This window comes from Penaeus chinensis, chromosome 29, assembly GCF_019202785.1.
Source record: "Penaeus chinensis breed Huanghai No. 1 chromosome 29, ASM1920278v2, whole genome shotgun sequence".
NCBI lineage: Eukaryota > Metazoa > Arthropoda > Malacostraca > Decapoda > Penaeidae > Penaeus > Penaeus chinensis.
In genome coordinates, this window is record NC_061847.1 from 6,067,357 (window position 1) to 6,087,356 (window position 20,000).

At 31.6% G+C, this 20,000-nt stretch overlaps 1 protein-coding gene across 4 annotated transcripts in view; it reads left to right on the forward strand.

Moving 5' to 3' along the window:
* Positions 1 to 20,000, forward strand: part of LOC125040806 (zinc finger protein ubi-d4 A-like) — a 48,732-nt gene that overhangs the window by 8,046 nt on the left and 20,686 nt on the right. For 3 of the 4 annotated variants that reach the window (XM_047635538.1, XM_047635541.1, XM_047635540.1), the window contains exons 4-6: positions 6,238 to 6,336; positions 10,118 to 10,258; positions 11,083 to 11,179. In XM_047635538.1, the coding sequence (XP_047491494.1) occupies positions 6,238 to 6,336; positions 10,118 to 10,258; positions 11,083 to 11,179 (337 nt within the window). The remainder of the gene's footprint in view (positions 1 to 6,237; positions 6,337 to 10,117; positions 10,259 to 11,082; positions 11,180 to 20,000) is intronic. The other variant, XM_047635539.1, reaches the window with a different exon arrangement.

Below are 20,000 nucleotides of genomic sequence, written 5' to 3' on the forward strand. Positions count from 1 at the left end.
GTACATGTTGATTAAACTCACTTTTTATGTAACCATGTCTCGAAATTTCTTTGATTAGTTATGAAAAATGACAAAAAATTATATTCTTTGTGGGAAGTGATTGCTTGGACATATATATTTAAAGTTAATATTTAGTTTAATGATCTTCATTGTTATCTGGTAAATAATTCATCAACATCTAATCATGTTTTCTCTAATGGCACACAGCACTGGCTCCTCAAAAAGGTATATAAACAGTCATGTTTATTCATAATTTATCAAGCATGATTTCACTTTTGTTATGAACTTAGGACATAATCATTATTTCATATATGGTTGTTATGCATCACCCTGATTTTGATTAGTATTTTTATTTCAATGATTGTTGATATGCTTCTGGTGCATATTGTTCAGCATGATTATGTTGCTGAGTTGAGCTTCAATTTTGATATCAGACAGCATGGTAGATAAAGGTAGTTGACATATATCAGTGTGCATGAGTAGATACAGCACAAGTGTATATGCTTTAGTGCCCAATGACATTCGTGTACTTAGAATAAAGAACGTGAATTTAGTGAACTTAGGTGAGCTTTTGTTGAATGACATTCATTGTTGGTGTGAATTATTAATTGCAACCAATTCTCTGTTTGTTCAAGGTAACTGACTGTGTGGTTATCATTTATAATGAGTGTAAGCTTTTGTTGGGTAGTCAGTAAGTCTGTGCTCCAGAACATTTTTTTGGATAGTTAGCTCAAAAAGTTATCTGTCAGTGGTAAACATGATTTTTAAAAACTTGGTTTTTGATTTTTTTGGAAAATCCAAATTTTTTATAAAAACAAACGGTTTTAAATAAGCATTTTGATTAAATTTTTAAAAAGGATTCCTGCCCGTCTTTCTGTCTTTTAAATTTTTTTTTCATCCCCATTATTTTTTTTCCTCTTTTTCCCCCCTTCCTTTTTTCCCCCTTTTTCCTTTTCTTCCTTTTCCCCCTTCTTTCCCCTTTCCTCTCCTTTCTTATTCTCTTTCTCCTTCATTCTTCTCCTTATCCCCCTTCCCCTTCCCTTTTCCCCCAGTTGAATTCAAAAGTAGGATTTTTTAAAAAATTTTTGGTATGTTGTAAAAGTGACTTAAAAATTTAAATTTTATTTAGTCAAACTCATAAACTACAGTTGGGGCTCAGTTTTAGGTTTTTTGGCCCACCCCTGAAGTTAAAATATATTAAGGAAAAACCCCCAAAAAATCCCCTTTTTAAATGTTATTTGGGTTTAATTTTAAAATTTGGGAAAAATTAATTTTTTTTAAAAATTTTGCTTCTATACCCTTGTGTCACGTGTATGACGCATATTTTGGTGGGTTATATGAAACTCGAGAGATGGTTCATTATTGTATTAGACTATTCCTTAATGTGACCCTTTAGGAAAAGATTTTGAGGTTTTTTTGTGTCAGAGATAATGAATACATAAAAAAAAAAAGGAAAGGGCCTTTTTTCTGTTCCCTTTTCAGGGGTTTGGTTTCATATGAATGAAGGGTTTTTAAAATTTTGTGTTTGTGTAGGGGTGGCTTAAAATTTTTATATTTGTATATTTATATTTGTGTGTGTGTGTGTGTTTGTGTGTAGGGTGTGTGTGTGGTGTGGTGTGTGTTTTGGTGTGGTGTGAGTGGTGGTGTTGGTTTTGAAGTGTGTGTGTGGGGTGTGGGGTGTGTGGGGGGGTGTGTGTGTGTGTGTTTTGTGGGGTGTGTGGGGTGGGGGTGTGTGTGTGTGTGGAATTATTTATTTTTTTTTTTATAATAAATTTTTTTTATTCTTTTTTATTTTTTAATTTTAAAATAACTTTTCTTTATACCCAAAAACTATTTTATTATAAATTTTTTTTTTATTTTTTATATTTAAAATTTTTTATATATATTTATATATGTTTTTTTTGTTTTTTTATAGATTTTAAAACTTATTTTTTTATTATTTAAATATATATATCATTTTTTTAAAAAATTTAAAAATATATTCTTATTTATTTTTTTAAAATTATATTTTTTTATATTTATAAATTTAATTTCATATATATTTTTTTTTTATATATAAAATATTTTTAAAATATATTTATACATACATATTTATTATTTATATATATATTTTTATATGTGTTATATATATATTCTTATATATTTGTTTTGTATTATAAAATATTTATTTTATATATATTTTATTATATTTTATAATTTTTATTTTATAATTTTTTTATTTTTATTTATATTTTGTATTTATATATATATTTTGTTTTATTTATATGTTTGTTTATTTTTATATATTTTTATATAAACTATTATATTATTATAAAATGTAAATATATATTTATTTATATGTATATTTTGTAAATATATGGTTTTATTTTATATGTATTTTTAAAATTTTTTATTTATTTATGTTTTTATAATTTTTATATGTATTATTTTATGTTTTATATATGTTTTTTATTTATTTTTGTTTTTAAAATATTATTTTATTTTTTTATTAATAATATATTTTTATTTTTTATATTTAATTTTTATTTTTATATATTTGAATATTTATATGTATTATATATTTTAATATATATTTTTATAATTATATTATGTATAATTTTTTTTTGTTTTTTTTTTGGGATATATATTTTATTATGTATATATTTTTTTTTTTTATTAAAATTATTTGGGATTTTTTATGTTTTTATAATTTTAGGTTTTTTATTATGTATTTTTTATTTTTTTGTATATTTTTATTTATTTATTTTGTTTAAAATATGTATATTTTGTTTATTTTAAATTTTTATATGTAATTATTTTTTATTTATAAAATTTATTTATATATTTTATTTTATTTTTATTTTATTTTAATTTTTTATTAAATTATAATTTTTAATTTATTTTTAAATTATAAGAAGATTACATTAATTTATATTTTAAAATTTTTATTACATATTTTAAAATTATAATTTTTTAAATTTTTTATTTAAATTTTATAATTTTAAATATTTTTAAATATTAAATTATAAATTCTTTTTTTTGGGGGGGGTTTTTTTCAATTTTTTGTTTATATTTTCTTTTTTATAATTTCTATATATACAAATTTAAAAATATACATATTTAAATTTTCATATTATTATTTTATATAAAGTTTATTTAAGTATTTTTGTTTTTTTATGTATATATTTTTTTTATTTATTTTTGTATATATTTTTATGTATGTTTATATGTTTTTATATTTGTATGTCATATTGTTTTTTTATTTATGTTTGATTATTATATATATGTTTTTATTATTTTTTATATATATATATGTATGTTGGTTTGTTTTTGTATATTATTAGTTATTTATAGATATTATATATAGATATAGTGATGAGTGAGAGAGAGTGAAGAGAGAGAGTGAGAGAGTGAGTGTGTGGTGAGTGAGAGTGAGAATAAATTTTTAACAGGTTAAGATTAATATTGTGGTGCGGGAAGTGGTGGTTATACTCTAAGTACAATGGTTGCTTAGTTATAGGGTATTTGGTAGGGCTTGTAGATGTTTTGGTGGTACTTTTTTCGTGAGGTTTGTTTTTTGTTGAGGGTTGGTTGGATACTTGAGTGAGTTTGTGTGTTAGTGAGTTTTGTGTGTGGTGTGGGTGGGGGTGGGTGGGTGTGTGTGTGCGTGGGTGGGAGTGGGGAGTGGCGAGGGTGACTGGTGGGCGTGTTCGTGTGTTTACTGGGTGTTAGATTATAGGATTGGTGTGGGTATGTGTAAGTGTGTGTAGATGAGGTCTGGTTTTGTCTGGTATGTTCTTTGTTTGTTTTTACATTTTGTTTCTTGTTTGTTGTGTGTTAAGGTTGGTATTGGGGTGGGTGGTGGGTGGATGGTTAGTATGGTGAATTAGTTTTTTTTCAAGATATATATTTGTTATTGTTGTGTTTGGGTGTGGTTTTGAGTTTAGTTTGTTGTTTGTTTGTGTTTGTGGGTGGTGTGAGGCTCTGTTGGATTGTGCTATGGGTGTGACTGTGTAGTATTGTGCTGATGTCCGTATGTGGGGGCTGATATATTATATGTATAATTCATATATATCTACATACTCACAATCTATATCTCTCCTTATATCTATCCATATCTCTATAATAATATAACTCAACAATCCTAGGGGTGTTTAGATATTTTTTTGATATTTAGATAGATATGAGTTTTTGTGCAGTTAGTAGATATAGATAACGATAACGATCTCTACTCGCACGCGCTGGATAGCACGCGCTTGCATCGAGAAAGCTCTTAACTCGCTCTTTACTATTCTCAATCACAATATATATATAAAAAATATCTATATAATATTTTATCTAATATATACTATAAATAAAAAATACTATATGCTGTGGCATTTGTGTGGTGTGTGTGCTGATGTGTGGTGGGGTGAGTCGGTATGAGTGTGTGGTCTGTAATGTCTGTATGGTATGTATGTAGGTGTTGTTGTTATGGAAGATGAGTTTTTTGGGAGACTGTGACTGAGGATAGCATGGAATTGGGGGAAGGTAGTTTCGTTGATTTGGTTGGGGTGGGGTTATAGGAAAAGTCGTTATGGTGGGTGGGTAATGTGGGGGCGAGAAGAGAGAGAGAGCGAGAGAAGAGAGAGTAGGGAGGGAGGGAGGCGAGGGAGAAAAAGAGACCACCCCCAAAACCACCCTCCCCGGAGAGAAAAAGAAAGGAAGAAAGAAAGAAAGAAAGAAAAGAAAGCAAGAAAGAAAGAAAGAAATAATAGAAAGGGAGTGAAAGAGATCGGGAGAAAGAGAAAGCGAAAGGAGAAGGAGAAAGAGAAGGAGAACAGCGAAAGTAGAAAGAGAATGAGAAAAGAGAAGAGGCGAAGAGGAGAAGGAGATGAGTAAGAAGGAGAAGAGGCGAAGCGAGAGAAGGAGAATAACGTGAAGAAGATAAAGAAAAGTTAAAGGATAAAGATACGACTACCAGAACCGCTCAAGCAAACGGCTCACTCTACCGATAGCGAGAATAGACAATAACCAAATCATCGATAGCAGCGCATTCTCTCTCTACTCTTCTCTCTCTATCTCTCTCTCTATCCTATCTCTCTCTCTTTTTATATCTCTTCTCTACTCTATATCTCTCTCTATATATATATATATATATATATATTTATATATTATTTTGTATTTATAGTTTTATATATTTTAAAACTATATTTTTTATATTTATTTATTTATATTTATTTTTTATATATTGATATATGTATTTATATATTTATATATATTTGTATATATATATTTTATATATATATATTTATTTTTTAAATTTTTTAAAATTAATTTTTATAGGTTTTATTTTATGTTTTTTTATTATATATATATTTTATGTATATTTTTTATTTTAATATATTTTATTTTTTTATTGTTTATATTTATATTATATTTTATTTTTTTTATAAATATTTTATTTTTATATTTTATTTTTATAAAATAAAATATATATTTATAATATATATTTTAAAAATTTATATATATATATATATTTTATATTATGTATATTTTTAAAAAAAATATATTTTATATTTATATATATTTATATGTTTATATTTTGTATTTTGTGTATTTTGAACCGCGTTCATGTTGGGCAAAAAGTTTTAAAAGGTATGAATTTGGGAAAAATTCTTCACAATAAAAAAGAGATTGTATTTGACCGGTTTCGACTTTGTCTTCGTCAGAAATACATATGAAATACATCTCTTGTATTGTGAAGATTCATTCTCATTCATACCTTTTATATGTGTATATATATGTGTATATATATGTGTATATATATATTTATATATATATATATATATATATATATATATATATACATATATATATATATATATATTATATATTTATACATATATATATTTTTGTGTGTGTATGTGTGTGTATCTGTGGAATGTTTTTTTCAAAGAAATACATACATACACTCACCCATATATAGACATAACTGCGAAAGAAATTAGTGATATAAAAGGAAATATTTTCTATAAAGATAGAAGTATGTCAAAATATAATAGAGATTATCAACACTCACAGTTCCCTTAGAGAGTTTCACACATTTCAGCATAACACATTAATGTCTTTACTGTCTTCTCACAAACCCTCACAAATATGCATACACAGAGCATACATAGCACCCAAGTATGCTCTCTGTTTGTCACTTTTCTGTCTCTCATTTCACGTTTCCAAATATTACTATTCTTTTATGTTAATGGTACAATTTTTCTATAGGCAAGCAAAGAACCTGAGGGCGATGAGCACACCATTGTTACTGTGGAGAATCCCGCTGCTGTTCCACAAGAGGATGTTGTTGTCCCCTATGAAAACAAGGTAGGCCCTGCTGATACACACACACGTCTCTCTCTCTCTGTGTGTGTGTGTGTGTGTGTGTGTGTGTGTGTGTGTGTGTGTGTGTGTGTGTGTGTGTGTGTGTGTGTGTGTGTGTGTGTGTGTGCGTGTGTGTGTGTGTATTCATACATATATATGTATATGTATATATATGTATACTGATGCATTATTCAGTATTCTTGTTTATATTAATTTATTACACAAAGGAGTTGGGAAAGATAAAAAGTTCGAGCAAGACATATATCCATATTCTAGGTTGATGTTTGCTGCCAGTTTTACTCTATTTTTGGTTTCATCTGGCTTTGGGAAATTGAAATATGGCAAAAAAAATGAAGTTGTTTTCATTGAATGGGTGTATTTATTCTTGATCTGAATCATAATAATATACTTGTTTTAGCATATATTGACATAAAGTGCTGATCTTACTGGAGAGTAGTTCTGATTATAAGCTGTGAATATGCCTAATACCAATAGATGGATAAACCAATAAGCTTCATTAGCTGTAGAGGAGGAGCATGGCTTTTTGGAAAATTTAGCATATGATATGAGAGTGGTCTGGGGCTTGTACAACCTAGAAAATGGCTGTTAGCTTAGCAGAGTAGAGGGGTTAGGCATTCAGGAAAAGGACAGAGGGAAAGGGAAAGAAGAAGTGTATAAAGGCCAGATGGAATAGTTAGAGAAAACTTTGAGGGAATCCACTGAGATATGAATGTTCCAGCATTGGTTCAGGAAAAGATGTACCAGGCAGTGGTACAACCAGACATGATCTAAAACTTAATTGGTTTGCTCTGAATGGTTTAAAAGAGGCTTGTTGCTTGTGTACGGGGCACTTGCCCGCGAGCGGTAACTTTGAAATGAATGTGTTGTCTTGAGAGTCTCTTATCTAATACAATTGCTTCTTCTCTCTATCTCTATCTCTATATCTATCTCTCCCTCTTCCTCTCCCTATCCCTTTCCCTTTCCCTTTCCCTTTCCTTTTCCTTTTCCCTCTCCCTCTCCCCTCTCCCCTCTCCCCTCTCCCCTCTCCCCTCTCCCCTCTCCCCTCTCCCCTCTCCCCTCTCCCCTCTCCCTCTCCCTCTCCCTCTCCCTCTCCCTCTCCCTCTCCCTCTCCCTCTCCCTCTCTCTCTCTCTCTCTCTCCCTCTCCCTCTCCCTCTCTCTCTCTCTCTCTCTCTCTCTCTCTCTCTCTCTCTCTCTCTTTCTCTCTCTCTTCTCTCTCTCTCTTCTCTCTCTCTCTCTCTCTCTCTCTCTCTCTCTCTCTCTCTCTCTCTCTCTCTCTCTCTCTCTCTCTCTCTCTCTCTCTCTCTCTCTCTCTCTCTCTCTCTCTCTCTCTCTCTCTCTCTCTCTCACAGCCTCATGTTCATTTCATGGTAAACAAAGGTAAACTCTCTCTCTCTCCCTCATATCCCTGGTGGAGGGGTAAAGGGTGAAGTAAAGGATAGGGGATATGGAGGACAAGAATCACAGAGGGGGAAACTGTGATGTAGACTCTGCCAGTGATAGTTTCTCATTTTGGGTAGGGTGTGGGGCATAGTCTAGCTGATTTGCATGATTGGTGGGAAGAGGGATGGTGGGTGGAGCTACAGAATTTCTTGGGCGATGTATGAAGTCTAATTAATAGAGCCAGAACAAGATACAGGGATAACCCAGCAGTAACTAAAGTAAAATGGAATTATGACGCCAATGTTGGCATCACAATTTAATTCCACTGGCGCTTCATGATGCTGAAACTGGCGTCGCAGTATAGAACAGGTTAAGGGTAATAACAGATGCTGCTGGAAAAATGTAATATACAATGTAGTTTTGTTTTTGTGGGTTGTGTTTACATTTAGATGGGTCCAGTAGTGCTCCACCACCAAGGAATCAATTACTAGACTAGATGACCTTACTTGGTTTCCCTTTCCTTGAGTTTTGGGGATTAAAAGTTTTTTCTAATGCTATTAACCCATTAGTGGTGTGACTTTCACATCAAAGCTCTTGGAGAAAGATTCAACATAGCGGGTATTAACCCATTGGCGACGGGTGTAGAAAACTAAAATAATCTCTACGCCTTGTCGAACCACGGCAACGTGCCGACTTTGAGCGCGTGAATTCGGTACATCAAGCCAAATCACTGCCTCGGAGCGCTTTGGCGCGCCGCGGCGGCGGACAGCTGCACGCCACATTTCGAGCGTATTGTTATCACGCCCATAGGCGTGACCTGTCGGGAAGGGGTTAAGGAAGAGGCCCTTGCCTTGTTTCTACTGTTTAATGAGGGTGGACTTTACAATCCATGTGCCACAACTGACTGGCTCCAAGGAGGACACCATTTCCTTGCTCATGATTCTGTTTATGTATACTGTGACTAGTGATACAGGGTGTGGTACAGATCCAACTGGTTAATACTGATGCTGTTGTTATTATTATTGACATTACAATTATTATAATATTGTTAAGAGTACTAATAATAATATAAGTATTAAAATAATGTGTACAAAAATCAAGAAAAAGGGCAAAAAGGTGAGATAGGTAGTGTGTGTGTTATTTGTGCAATGTTTTATATGTATGTGTTATTCAGTTTTTTTGTTGCACACCCTGCACCGCCAGTCATTGCCGTGCAGGGTGGAAATAGTGTCCTCCCCAGAGCTGGCACTTTTCCAGGCATGGCTCATGGATGGTATGTTCCACCCTCTTTTACCTGTGGAAATAATGCAAGAGCCCCTTCCTAGATGCCTGAGTCTAATCTTCCTTCTGGAGCTTTGTGCAAATAAGATGAGTCATGTATGTCACTCAGTACTTGCCCAAATTTTTTCAAGAGGGTACATTCCCATCACTCTGGAGCTAACCCAATTTTTTTTTCATGATGGCATATTCCTGTCACCTGTTTTAGGTGAAGGTCACATCACTCAGAACTAATGAGTTGATAAACTAAACTCACAATGGGCATGGCATGTATGTACATGCCATTCTTATCAGCAATGAGTTAAAGAAAAATACTAAATTTATTTCTGAGACTTAATTAATTCAGAAAAATCCTTGAAATGAACAGGAGAATGGAAAAATGAGAGAGATTAAGGTGAGATCATATAGAAGGAACATGCACACTAAAATGAAGTGATGCACACAAGAATGAAGTGATGCACATTGTATGTCACTTTAAGGTAAAGCTCTACTGAAAGCTACATACTGTAAATCCTTGTATTGTCTCTCAGTTACAAATGTACCCCCATTCTCTACATACATTTTCTTCTGGCAATTACAACACCACTTAGAGCAGTTATATTGGCATCATAACCCAATAACCTCTTGCAAATTGATCAGGGAAATGCATCGCATCACTTGTCCCTTTGATCAGAAATTACAGTGTCATGTGGCATGAAAGCTCCCAAATATACAAGGCAAAGAAAAGAGGAGCAAATTGGAAGCAGAGTTATTCAGAAGGACATTCCTGGCCAGGGAAGAAGTACAAGATAGAAAATTAGATTTATAGATGTGGAAAAGGAATGCATAAAGGCATGAAGATTTGCAAGACAGGGCAACCTGGAGAAGAAAAGATTCCTATGGCAGTCCCTGCTCCTGGGGAAAAAAACAAAAACAGAAGAAAATGATTTTTTTTTTTTTTTACGTAGATTTTATTTTTAGAGTAACTTGAGAGAAAACACAGTTATATTTTCTTTCCCAAAAGTCTCTAATTTGACTGGTGATCTGTCATTCACAATGGTTTGCAAAGTAGGAAATGACGTTCAGAATGAAATGACATTCCAAACAATGGATTTCATCTTCTAGGAACCCTTTTACTATGATGAAACCAGTTTCCTAGAAGATGAGGATGAGGAGCCTGATGACGACGACGATGACACCTACTCCACAAGATCAACACCAACCAGGAAACGGAAGAAAGCTCCCAAACTTCCTAAGCCACCCAAGGTAAGATCAGAATATGATTTTATCTGTGAGAAAAATATTGGTTACTAAACCTGTCAGCTAGTGATTATAGTTTTTATTATGAGCTTCTGTGAGGTAGTAATAAAGTTATTTTTTTAATTGGAGTCAATAAGGAATGTTATGCAGTGCCACTGTGGATAGCATGTGTGTACATACCATGCCCACTGTGAGTTTAGTTTGTTAACTGTATTTACACATAGATGGCTCCACAAAAGTTTAGTCACCAAGTAGCCTATCTCACCTGTTTACCCTTTTCCTTGATTTCAGAAATATTTTATTTTATTTTATATTGGTAATTGTATTGTTAATAACACTGTAATAATTATAACATCAATAATAATGATAACAGCATTGATATCAATTGGATTAGAAAAAAAAAATCCTGAAAACTGAGGTCATGTAGACTAATATTTGACTCCTTGGTGGCTGAGCACATGTGGACCCATCTGTGTGTAAATACATTTGAAATGAGCATCACTTTTTCCTGGCAGCATTGGGTTAAAGGAGTTTATTTTGTAATAAGAATAACAATATGTAACATTATGTAATAATAGCCTGGTCATCAGGGTTTATAGATAACACTGATAGATTCTGTATATGTGTTTGTGGTTTTGTGTGTGTATGAAGAGAGATTGAGAGAAAGAGACTGACAATAATGTTGATGTATGATTTCATGGGCAGTCATTTTTCATGAATGAAATAGAAAGAAAACCAAAATTAAAATATATCTCATGTTCAGCAAAACAGAATTTTAATCCTAATTATATTATATATTTAAGCCACATTTGTTCCTATCCAACCCACAGCCCCCTAGCAGTAGAGGCCGCAAGAAGAAAGAAGTACAGCCAAAAGCCCCTACGGAAGGTGACGAAGAGACCCCAGGCAAACCGTATGAGTGCCAACGTAAGTATGGTGGACGTTCTTTTAGGGTTATGTGGGATAGTAAACTTTTATGGTGATTCAGAAGGATTTAATTTGTCATTGTGCGAGAGCATGAGATTTTTTTTCCCAGTGATGATTTTGGAAGTTCATCTGACTTCATGGATATCATGCTTACATTTACATTCTCTCACACACGCACACATACACACACACAAACTCACACACACACACACACACACACACACACACACACACACACACACACACACACACACACACACACACACACACACACACACACACACACACGTATGTACATACGTACATACGTACGTACATACATACATACATACATACATACATACATACATACATACATACATACATACATACATACATACGTACATACATACATACATACATACATACATACATACATACATACATACATACATACATACATACATACATACATACATACATACATACATACATACATACATACATGCATAAATACACCCCCAACCCACCCCCACCCCACACATACACATACATACACATACATATGCATACATATACATACATATACATACATACATAAACATACATACATATATACATACATACAAACATATATACATACATAGATACATAGATACATACATAGATACATACATACACCCTCCACACGCTCACAGAGTTGGTAAAGTCATATATTATTTTCTGACTTGCAATTATGCTCATTAAAAAAAAGAAGTAAGTAAATAAGTAAATAAGTAAGTAAGTAATTCATGCCATGCCTAGCACAGAGATGTTTATTGAAGTCAGATTTATTTCCCAGTCTTTCTAGGCAATATTTTGAGGATATCCCAACTCATGAGGTATATTTTATGAATGAAAAATGTCAACGGCTGTAGTGTTGCTGTTGTTATTGTTTTTTATTTACTTATTTTTAATCATTGTTATTACAACCTGCAGATATATTTCCTATTTATCATTTCCTTTGCTTTCACTCATGGATTTATGGATTTCATAACCATTCTTGCCCACAACAGGAAAGTAAATTCTACACTATAACATTGATAGTAGGGATGTTATGATAATTATATGAACATATTTTTCTGGAGACTTTTTTTTTTTTTGTGTGACACATTGTACTTGGTGTTTTGATGTAGATATGGACTGTAATCCAGCTTCCTCCCCTCAAAAATAATGTATTAGATATTGTAGTTTAAAGAAAAAATATTTGTTGAGAGCCCAGTGATGAAAATTCAGCAGTTCACCGTTTGTTTCATGATTCGAACACACCCTAGCAGGAAGCCCCTGTCCAGCTGGATTGTTAATATGATGCCTTTTGTTTGTGTTACAGATAATATCAAAAGAAAATATCAAAGAGGGCTTTTCATATAAGAAAGAAACTTGAACAAAATGAAAAGTGGTCATTTGGATGGCTGTTTTATGCTTTTTTCTTATTATTATTATTTGCTCATCCATTGATTCCATTTTATATCTTATTTGAAATGATGAAGGTTGAGCAAAATTAAATGCTCACATAGTCTATAATATTTCCTATGGTGAATTCAGATTTAGTGAATTAGGAGGTCCTCTTGTCACTTATTACATTCTAGTCTCTGGTAATTTCTGTTATTCCAAATTGTATTTTTGGAGGGGGAGGTATAGACACACCTACTTTAAGTACCTATTTGCTTTATGTAGCATATAAAAGGACACATACTATATGTGAATATTGAGGACTTAGGGACAAACTCATGGAAATATGTAAGTAGGCTACGCACAGTTACCTTACGTAAAATAGCTTTAGTCTGCCACTCAGGATTAATCTAAGTCACCACTTACATGAGAAAAATTATATCCACACCACACCTATTAAGTTTGTCAAAAAGAGACTTGTCCATTTCTTTTGGAGAAATACATATAAGGATTATCGTATTAATCAAATAAAAAATACGGGTTAGATAATATGAAACATTCTTGCGTGCCTTTTACATCAGTTACATCAGTTACCTATAGATGATGATATTACTTCTGTTTTCATAGAAGAGGAAATGGTTCCTGTATACTAAGTATGTTAATATTAAACCTTTGCCTCTGGGTGAATTTGGTGTTTGCTTGGCCTCCGCTCCAAGGCTTTTCCCAGGGACAGTTTTAGATGCAGCTGGTGTGTAGCACTCACACACTACACCAACAGTGATATGATTTTTTGTAACACTTGTATGCAAAACAGGATTTTTGTGTTTTTGCATATTCAAAGATGTATGATAGTAACCCCTTGACGATGGGTGAAGAAAACTAAAAAAAAAAACTAAAAACTACACTCTGGAGATCAATGGCAATGCGCCAACTTTGAGCACGGGAGTTCAGTACATCAAGCCGAATCACCGGCTCCTAACACTTTTGGCGCACCGCCGCGGCGTACAGCCACACGCCACAGATCTCCTCAGGGTGTGACCTGTCAGGAAGGGGCTAATTTTAATTGCTAGATCGAACCTGTAGTTTCCTGTACAGTAGAGTCAATTTCAATAAATAAGTTATGGCACACTCTGTGTACTAGATGTGTACTTGCTCAGCAGAAAGAGAACATAATGTTTTGCTGCTTGACATCTTCCACACATAGCAGGTGAATAATTTATGTATAGGTATTGCCCTTTATACAAAACAAGCCGTAGCATTATACATCCCGTTCGCCCTCAGGCAATGCCCTAGTGCTTGTGGTGTGGACATGAGGGTTCCTTATAAAGAATAGCATAAAATGTAATGCATTTATCATCATAACATGGCATGGATGACCTGTTGCCAAGAGCCACACCCTAGTCGGCCATGGTGTGAATGACCCGTCACTCGGAGCCTTAACCAAGTCAGCCATATGAACTGCATGTCATCCAGAGGCCAAGGTTTAAGCAAATTAGCTGAAATACCTAGGTAATTTTAGATACTGAGTTATCATTTTGTCCGTATAATGTTTACGGATTGGCCCTGAGGCTCAATTTCATAATTAGTTATCTTGTCAAGATTAATGTAGTTATGACCTTCGGGGCTAACTGATGGTTTGATAAGTACCAGAAATTTTGATATCGTCTAAAATGCTTTATCTGTTATTGAATATAGCTTTGAGGATGGACCATAGGTTTCTAGTATGGAAGGTAAGAAAAGCACAGGTGTGTGGGTAATTACACAGCAGTAAAAGTGAAGTGTATAATGAGTTATGATATGTGTTGGTTTAGGTTGAGACTTATAATTTCTGCTCTGATATGAATGCGACTATATGAAAATATGGTATAAGCTCTGATCATTATATGTATATATCATTAGATAACCCCTATTGCAGCAGCAGTAATAAATGCCATTAGATATAATAATAATTTCTGGTGTTCTAAAGATAGCCAGGATAACTGGTTTTATTTTAATAATCTTTTTATACATTAATGGCTTCACAAACACCTTGTTACCAAGGTCTCAGTTACTAGCCTTCCTGATTTCACCTGCTTACCTTAGATATTGAGAAAAATATAATTATTATTGTTATTAAGAGCATCATTTTAATTCTTATCATTATCATTATTGAAAAGATATTGACAATGGTAAATGTCATAAAAAGAAATCTCTCTAAGTGTTCAAGGAATGGGGTAAATTGATGAGGTCAGGTACCAGTGATTGACTCTTAGTAACTCTGTGGTTTTAAAGCCACATATGTATAAACAAAATTGAAAAAACATATATATGTAAAAATGCTTCCAAAATAGATGCATTTAAAAAGATAAAAGATTAATATATTATCTTCAATATGGTAATCAAATCACTTTTTGCATTTATACCAAGACTTGACTTATCAATATCTTTTAAGATTATTTTTTTAAGTATAGTACATGCCAAGCATATATTTTAGATTACTTTAATGATTAATCTATATTATCTGTTATATATTGGATGATGTTTTGGAATAGTATTTTCGGTACACATATGGTACACACACAAACAAGTAAATTTGCAATAGATATATGCTAAATTTATCATCCTTATCCTAATTATTTTGTGTGCCTTGATATCAGCTCAGTTTCATATATTAGTTGACACATTTTGCTGAAAGTTTTATGTTAAAAGTATACAACTGAATTATGCTTGGCATTTCAGGCAGAGTAATATCAAGTGTTTGATATTTATTTCCTTTATTTATGTTTATTTATTGTGTTATATATATATTTTTTTTTTCTTTTCTTTTTTGTCTCTTTTTTTTCTTTTTTTGTCATCATCATGTAAGTCAAAATGGGGAAACTAACATTCATTGTGTGATTTGTGTTTGATGATCTTCCATATACTTTTGGAATATAAGATAGTATACATGTGTTCAGTATTAGTTGTTTGTTGTTTGAAGTTTTATTGTTTAAGTCCTTATGAATATTTGATTGTTGGCTGATAAGACCTTAGGTGGTAGTGCTTGGAATTCATTATTGGTTTGGCCTTAGTTTGATAGTGGATTTGCTTAGTGTTATTATTGTTATTTCATTGTTGTTAGCGTTAGTTTATAGTGTTTGTTTTGAGTACTACATATACACCTGTCTATTATTACGATGAGGATGATTATTTTTATTATTATTATTATTATTATTATTATTATTATTATTATTATTATCATTATTATCATTATCATTATTGTTATTACTGTCATCATTACTATTATCATTATTATTATTATTTTATTAAGATTACCGTTAAGAAATATTTTTATACTTTCATGATTATTTTCTTTTTATATTTTTCCATTTATTTGTAACATTTGTTTAAGAAAAACAAAAAAGTCTGCTAACCCAACAGCATCCAACAATACTTGAACAGCATATAAGAATATTTAATTAGTGGCCTTATTCATAATAGTAATCCCGCTCTTATTTTCATTCAACTGACATGATTTTTGTTGTGTAATATTCTAAATTATGTTGATAAGAATGTAGTACTGAGATGAGATATGTTGCTTAAAACAACTTGCCTGATATTGCTAAGTATGACAGATACATAAAGCTCAAAATTATAAGGATAAATATGAAGTAACGATGAACAGTGTTTATTGCGACAAATGTAGAAAATGTACGGGTTAGGATGGAAATCTTTACTGTGCAAGAGATGTATTTGACAAGATTTGATTATAACTTCATCAGAAATACATTAGTGAGATTAAAGAGGATATACATGACATGAGGTGATGAACCACGTGACGACAGTGACCTGTTACTCATTACCTGCATAATTGTTGCTGTGACCTTGGACGATTCAAAACAGGTCAGATGCAGCTCTTGAACTGTGAAGATATCCATGTATACAACTGATCTATATAAAATTGACTTAAAATACATATCCTATATCAATGTATGTAAGTTCTGTAGAGCAGTATAGTTTTATTTATTTATTTATTTATTTATTTATTTATTTATTTTTCTTTTTTAATCTAAAATATACTTTTTAGGAAAGTATGCTGTTCAGATGGTGAATTTACCTCAATTTTAGGCACAAGTAGCCCTAGTAAAATAATCTATTTTAGTTATGAAATAATGAAACAATTTAATTTACCAGAGCACAGTGTATCAAACTGCTTGGATATTTTCCATGTGATCGTATTAGTGCAATGAGGGAAATTTCAATTGTTTTGAGAGCAGTAATGAAAAGATATTTGGACCATTTTTATTGCAGTTTTTCATATTTGTGTAATATTGTAAATCTTAAGTAGAAATATCCTATTTTGAATATTCATAAATTTGTTTGTTTGTTTGTGTATTATGTTATGTTATCAACTAAATTGACACCATTTTATTAGTACATTCAGAAGTAAGCAGACTTTTATGGTAGGATCCCACTTTCCATAGAGGAAAGTTTTCATTGAACAATATCATGTTTATCTTTAAATGATGCTTTGACTATATATAATCATTCAAGAACATGACAGTTTTCTTTTTTATCTTGTTTATTTCTTTATATTATATATATTTTGATATATATATCTTCTTTTTTTTCAATTATTATATCATTCATTTTCTCAAAATTGAAGGTGTAAAGTCTTTTGCATCAATTATTCATAGTGACTTAGAACTAAATTGTGCTATTATATTTTAATGCACTCATGTTTAGTGCACAAAATTGTAACTTCTATACAAGGAAATGTGTTTTTGTCCAAAAATTTAATAAAGGTAATTCAGGTTCCATGCTTATTTTATTTTATTTTATTTTTACTGCTAAATTACCTTTTAATTTTCATGGCATTTTTAATTACACTTATGATTTTGGTTATCACTCTAATTCTACAATCAAGGTGTCTGAATACAGAAATACCAGAACAGAGAAATGATAATGATATTCATAGTGGGATTACTGAGGAAGTGTTTTTGAGAGCCCTAACCCCTCTCATCCTTTGCAGTATGGTTGATTAATGATTTGATTACCATGGTTTGAAAATCACAAGACACATGAAACGGAGAAGCGCACACCTCTTTCCATTGTTCAGTATTATCTGTTGTCCTCTTTATACTGCCTGTTAATTATAGGCCACAGTTTCCGTGTGTATGTTGTCCTGAATGGGTGTTTGATGTCATCAGAGATTTCATCTAGCTTTGATTAATTCTTTGTGCAGCATAATGGTGTTATATTATTTGTTTCCACAAACAGGTATCTTGGTCAAAGTATGTAGATATTAGAACTAGCAGATTTTTGCCAAAAGTAATGGAGACCCATTATTGTTTTTAAAAATTTGATTTTTAATACATAAAGCTAATTTCTTTTCAGGATTAAGCGTAAAAATGGTAAAAAAACAAATTCTACTTGATTATGACTTTTTTAAGCTAATATTTTAGAAATTCAGTGAACATAATTTTAATTTCCTTGAGCTCTAAACACTTGTTATCTTTCAGGATAAAATTCATAAAGATTTTTTCACCAGCTGTATTCTTGAATATTTTTAAACTCATTATCTTTCTGTGTATAGGAAATTACATAGAACTTTTATTTTTTCTTGTAGTACTTAGATTAACTGACATGACACTGGTATACATGCTATATACTTTATCCCTAATTAGAAACCACAAATAAATTAGACTTAAGCGACTTCAATGTATCTCCAGATAGGATACTGCCATAGTAGCCAGTCACACCTGTTAGACCAAGGGGCGGGGTCTTAAAAGTCATTCCCTTAGTAAACCCACTTTAGCTGAATGTAAAAATGAATGGTTGCAGTACATATTCTACTTACCTCGATACTCCAGTTACATGAGATCATATGACTGGTTCACAAACACTGAGATGTATGATTCATTTGACCAATATACACAAGTGAAAGCTACAAATTTTACACTCCTACTGTGGCTTTTTAGGAGGAAAGAAAAAAAAAAGACAATGTGATTCCACATTATGGCCTATCTAGCTTTTGTACCTCGGCCAATGCTCATCTTTGCTTCTGCTGCAAGTGGCATACTTTCACAATGAGAGTAAAATTATTTTCAACATACTTTCATGTCATTCACCTTTTTTTTTGTTTTTGTTTTATTAGGAACCATTATATCATAAAATACTTCATAAGTTTAGAAATAGCCTTTTTACATTTTGGTTCAGTGCTTATTTTATGGCTGTGAAGATTATTGGTTCTTAGTCATAATACAAATGTGTAAGAAAAGTAATATAAGGGTTGTTTTCCCTGGAATGATTAGTACAAAACATAGATTCAAAGTATATATTAATTTTTATGTCATATTGCATGGAAGGGACTTTGTTATTAAGTTGCAGCCTTTGAAGTAATAGTCTCTGTCAGCCATTTATTTTATTGCATGCTATATGCCATGATCTAAATTTTTGCCCTATTTTTTAATGTATGTGTGTATATGTGTGGGAACATTCTTTAGTTATTTTAGTTCTCATATTATTTTTTACTCTTAATTTTGTTTAATTCCAAGACCACTTACATTGAAATCATATAAATGTGTAAGTAGTAAATATGAATGTCTGATTTGTATACTTGACCGTTATCAAGAATTGTTCCTTGGTTAATGATATAGCACTTTATATGACTATGATTAACTTGTTTTAGTAATGAAAAATACTGTTAGAAAAGGGCATTTAAAGATGACTAATTTTTAACATGAGTGAAAGAAAAGGAAACCCCCAAAATATATATGTATATTTTTTTTACTGATATATGATAATTACATACCAATGATGTGACTTCAGTATTCATTAAATATATGATATGTATGAAAGTAGTTAGAATGAGTGTTTTTATACTCATGCTTTCAATTTGATATTTTCTTTTGAGTGATATTGATCAGGCTGTCATCATCATAACTGTTGATTTTAGTATTGTTATAATTATAATTATTATTATTATTATTATTATTATTATTATTATTATTATGTTGTAATGTTGCTTATGATAATACTGTGTACATGTTATCAAATATAAATAATATTTCTCTACCAAAGGTTGTTAAACTTTTTTCTGATGTTAAAAGACTTGCAATTCATAATGAAAGATACTCTACCACATGCAAGGTAGAACATAGGTAAAGTATAAGCAGTGCAGGCAACCTTAGCTGGTAGAGACAGCTGGTACATTACAAGCTCAGAATAATGAGAGAGTCACACTGGAGTTCTTTGATGCATCTTGTGACAGTCATGGCAGTGAATTACATGCAGAAATACTCACTCATCATTCAGTTTGGTTGATTTCCATATATATGCTTGTGCTTCTATATATATATATATTTTTTTTTTTTTTTAGTTTTGCTAAAACTCATTTCTGAAAAGTCTGTGTCATCATTATAATTTCATACTTTGGCTGCAGACCCAATAT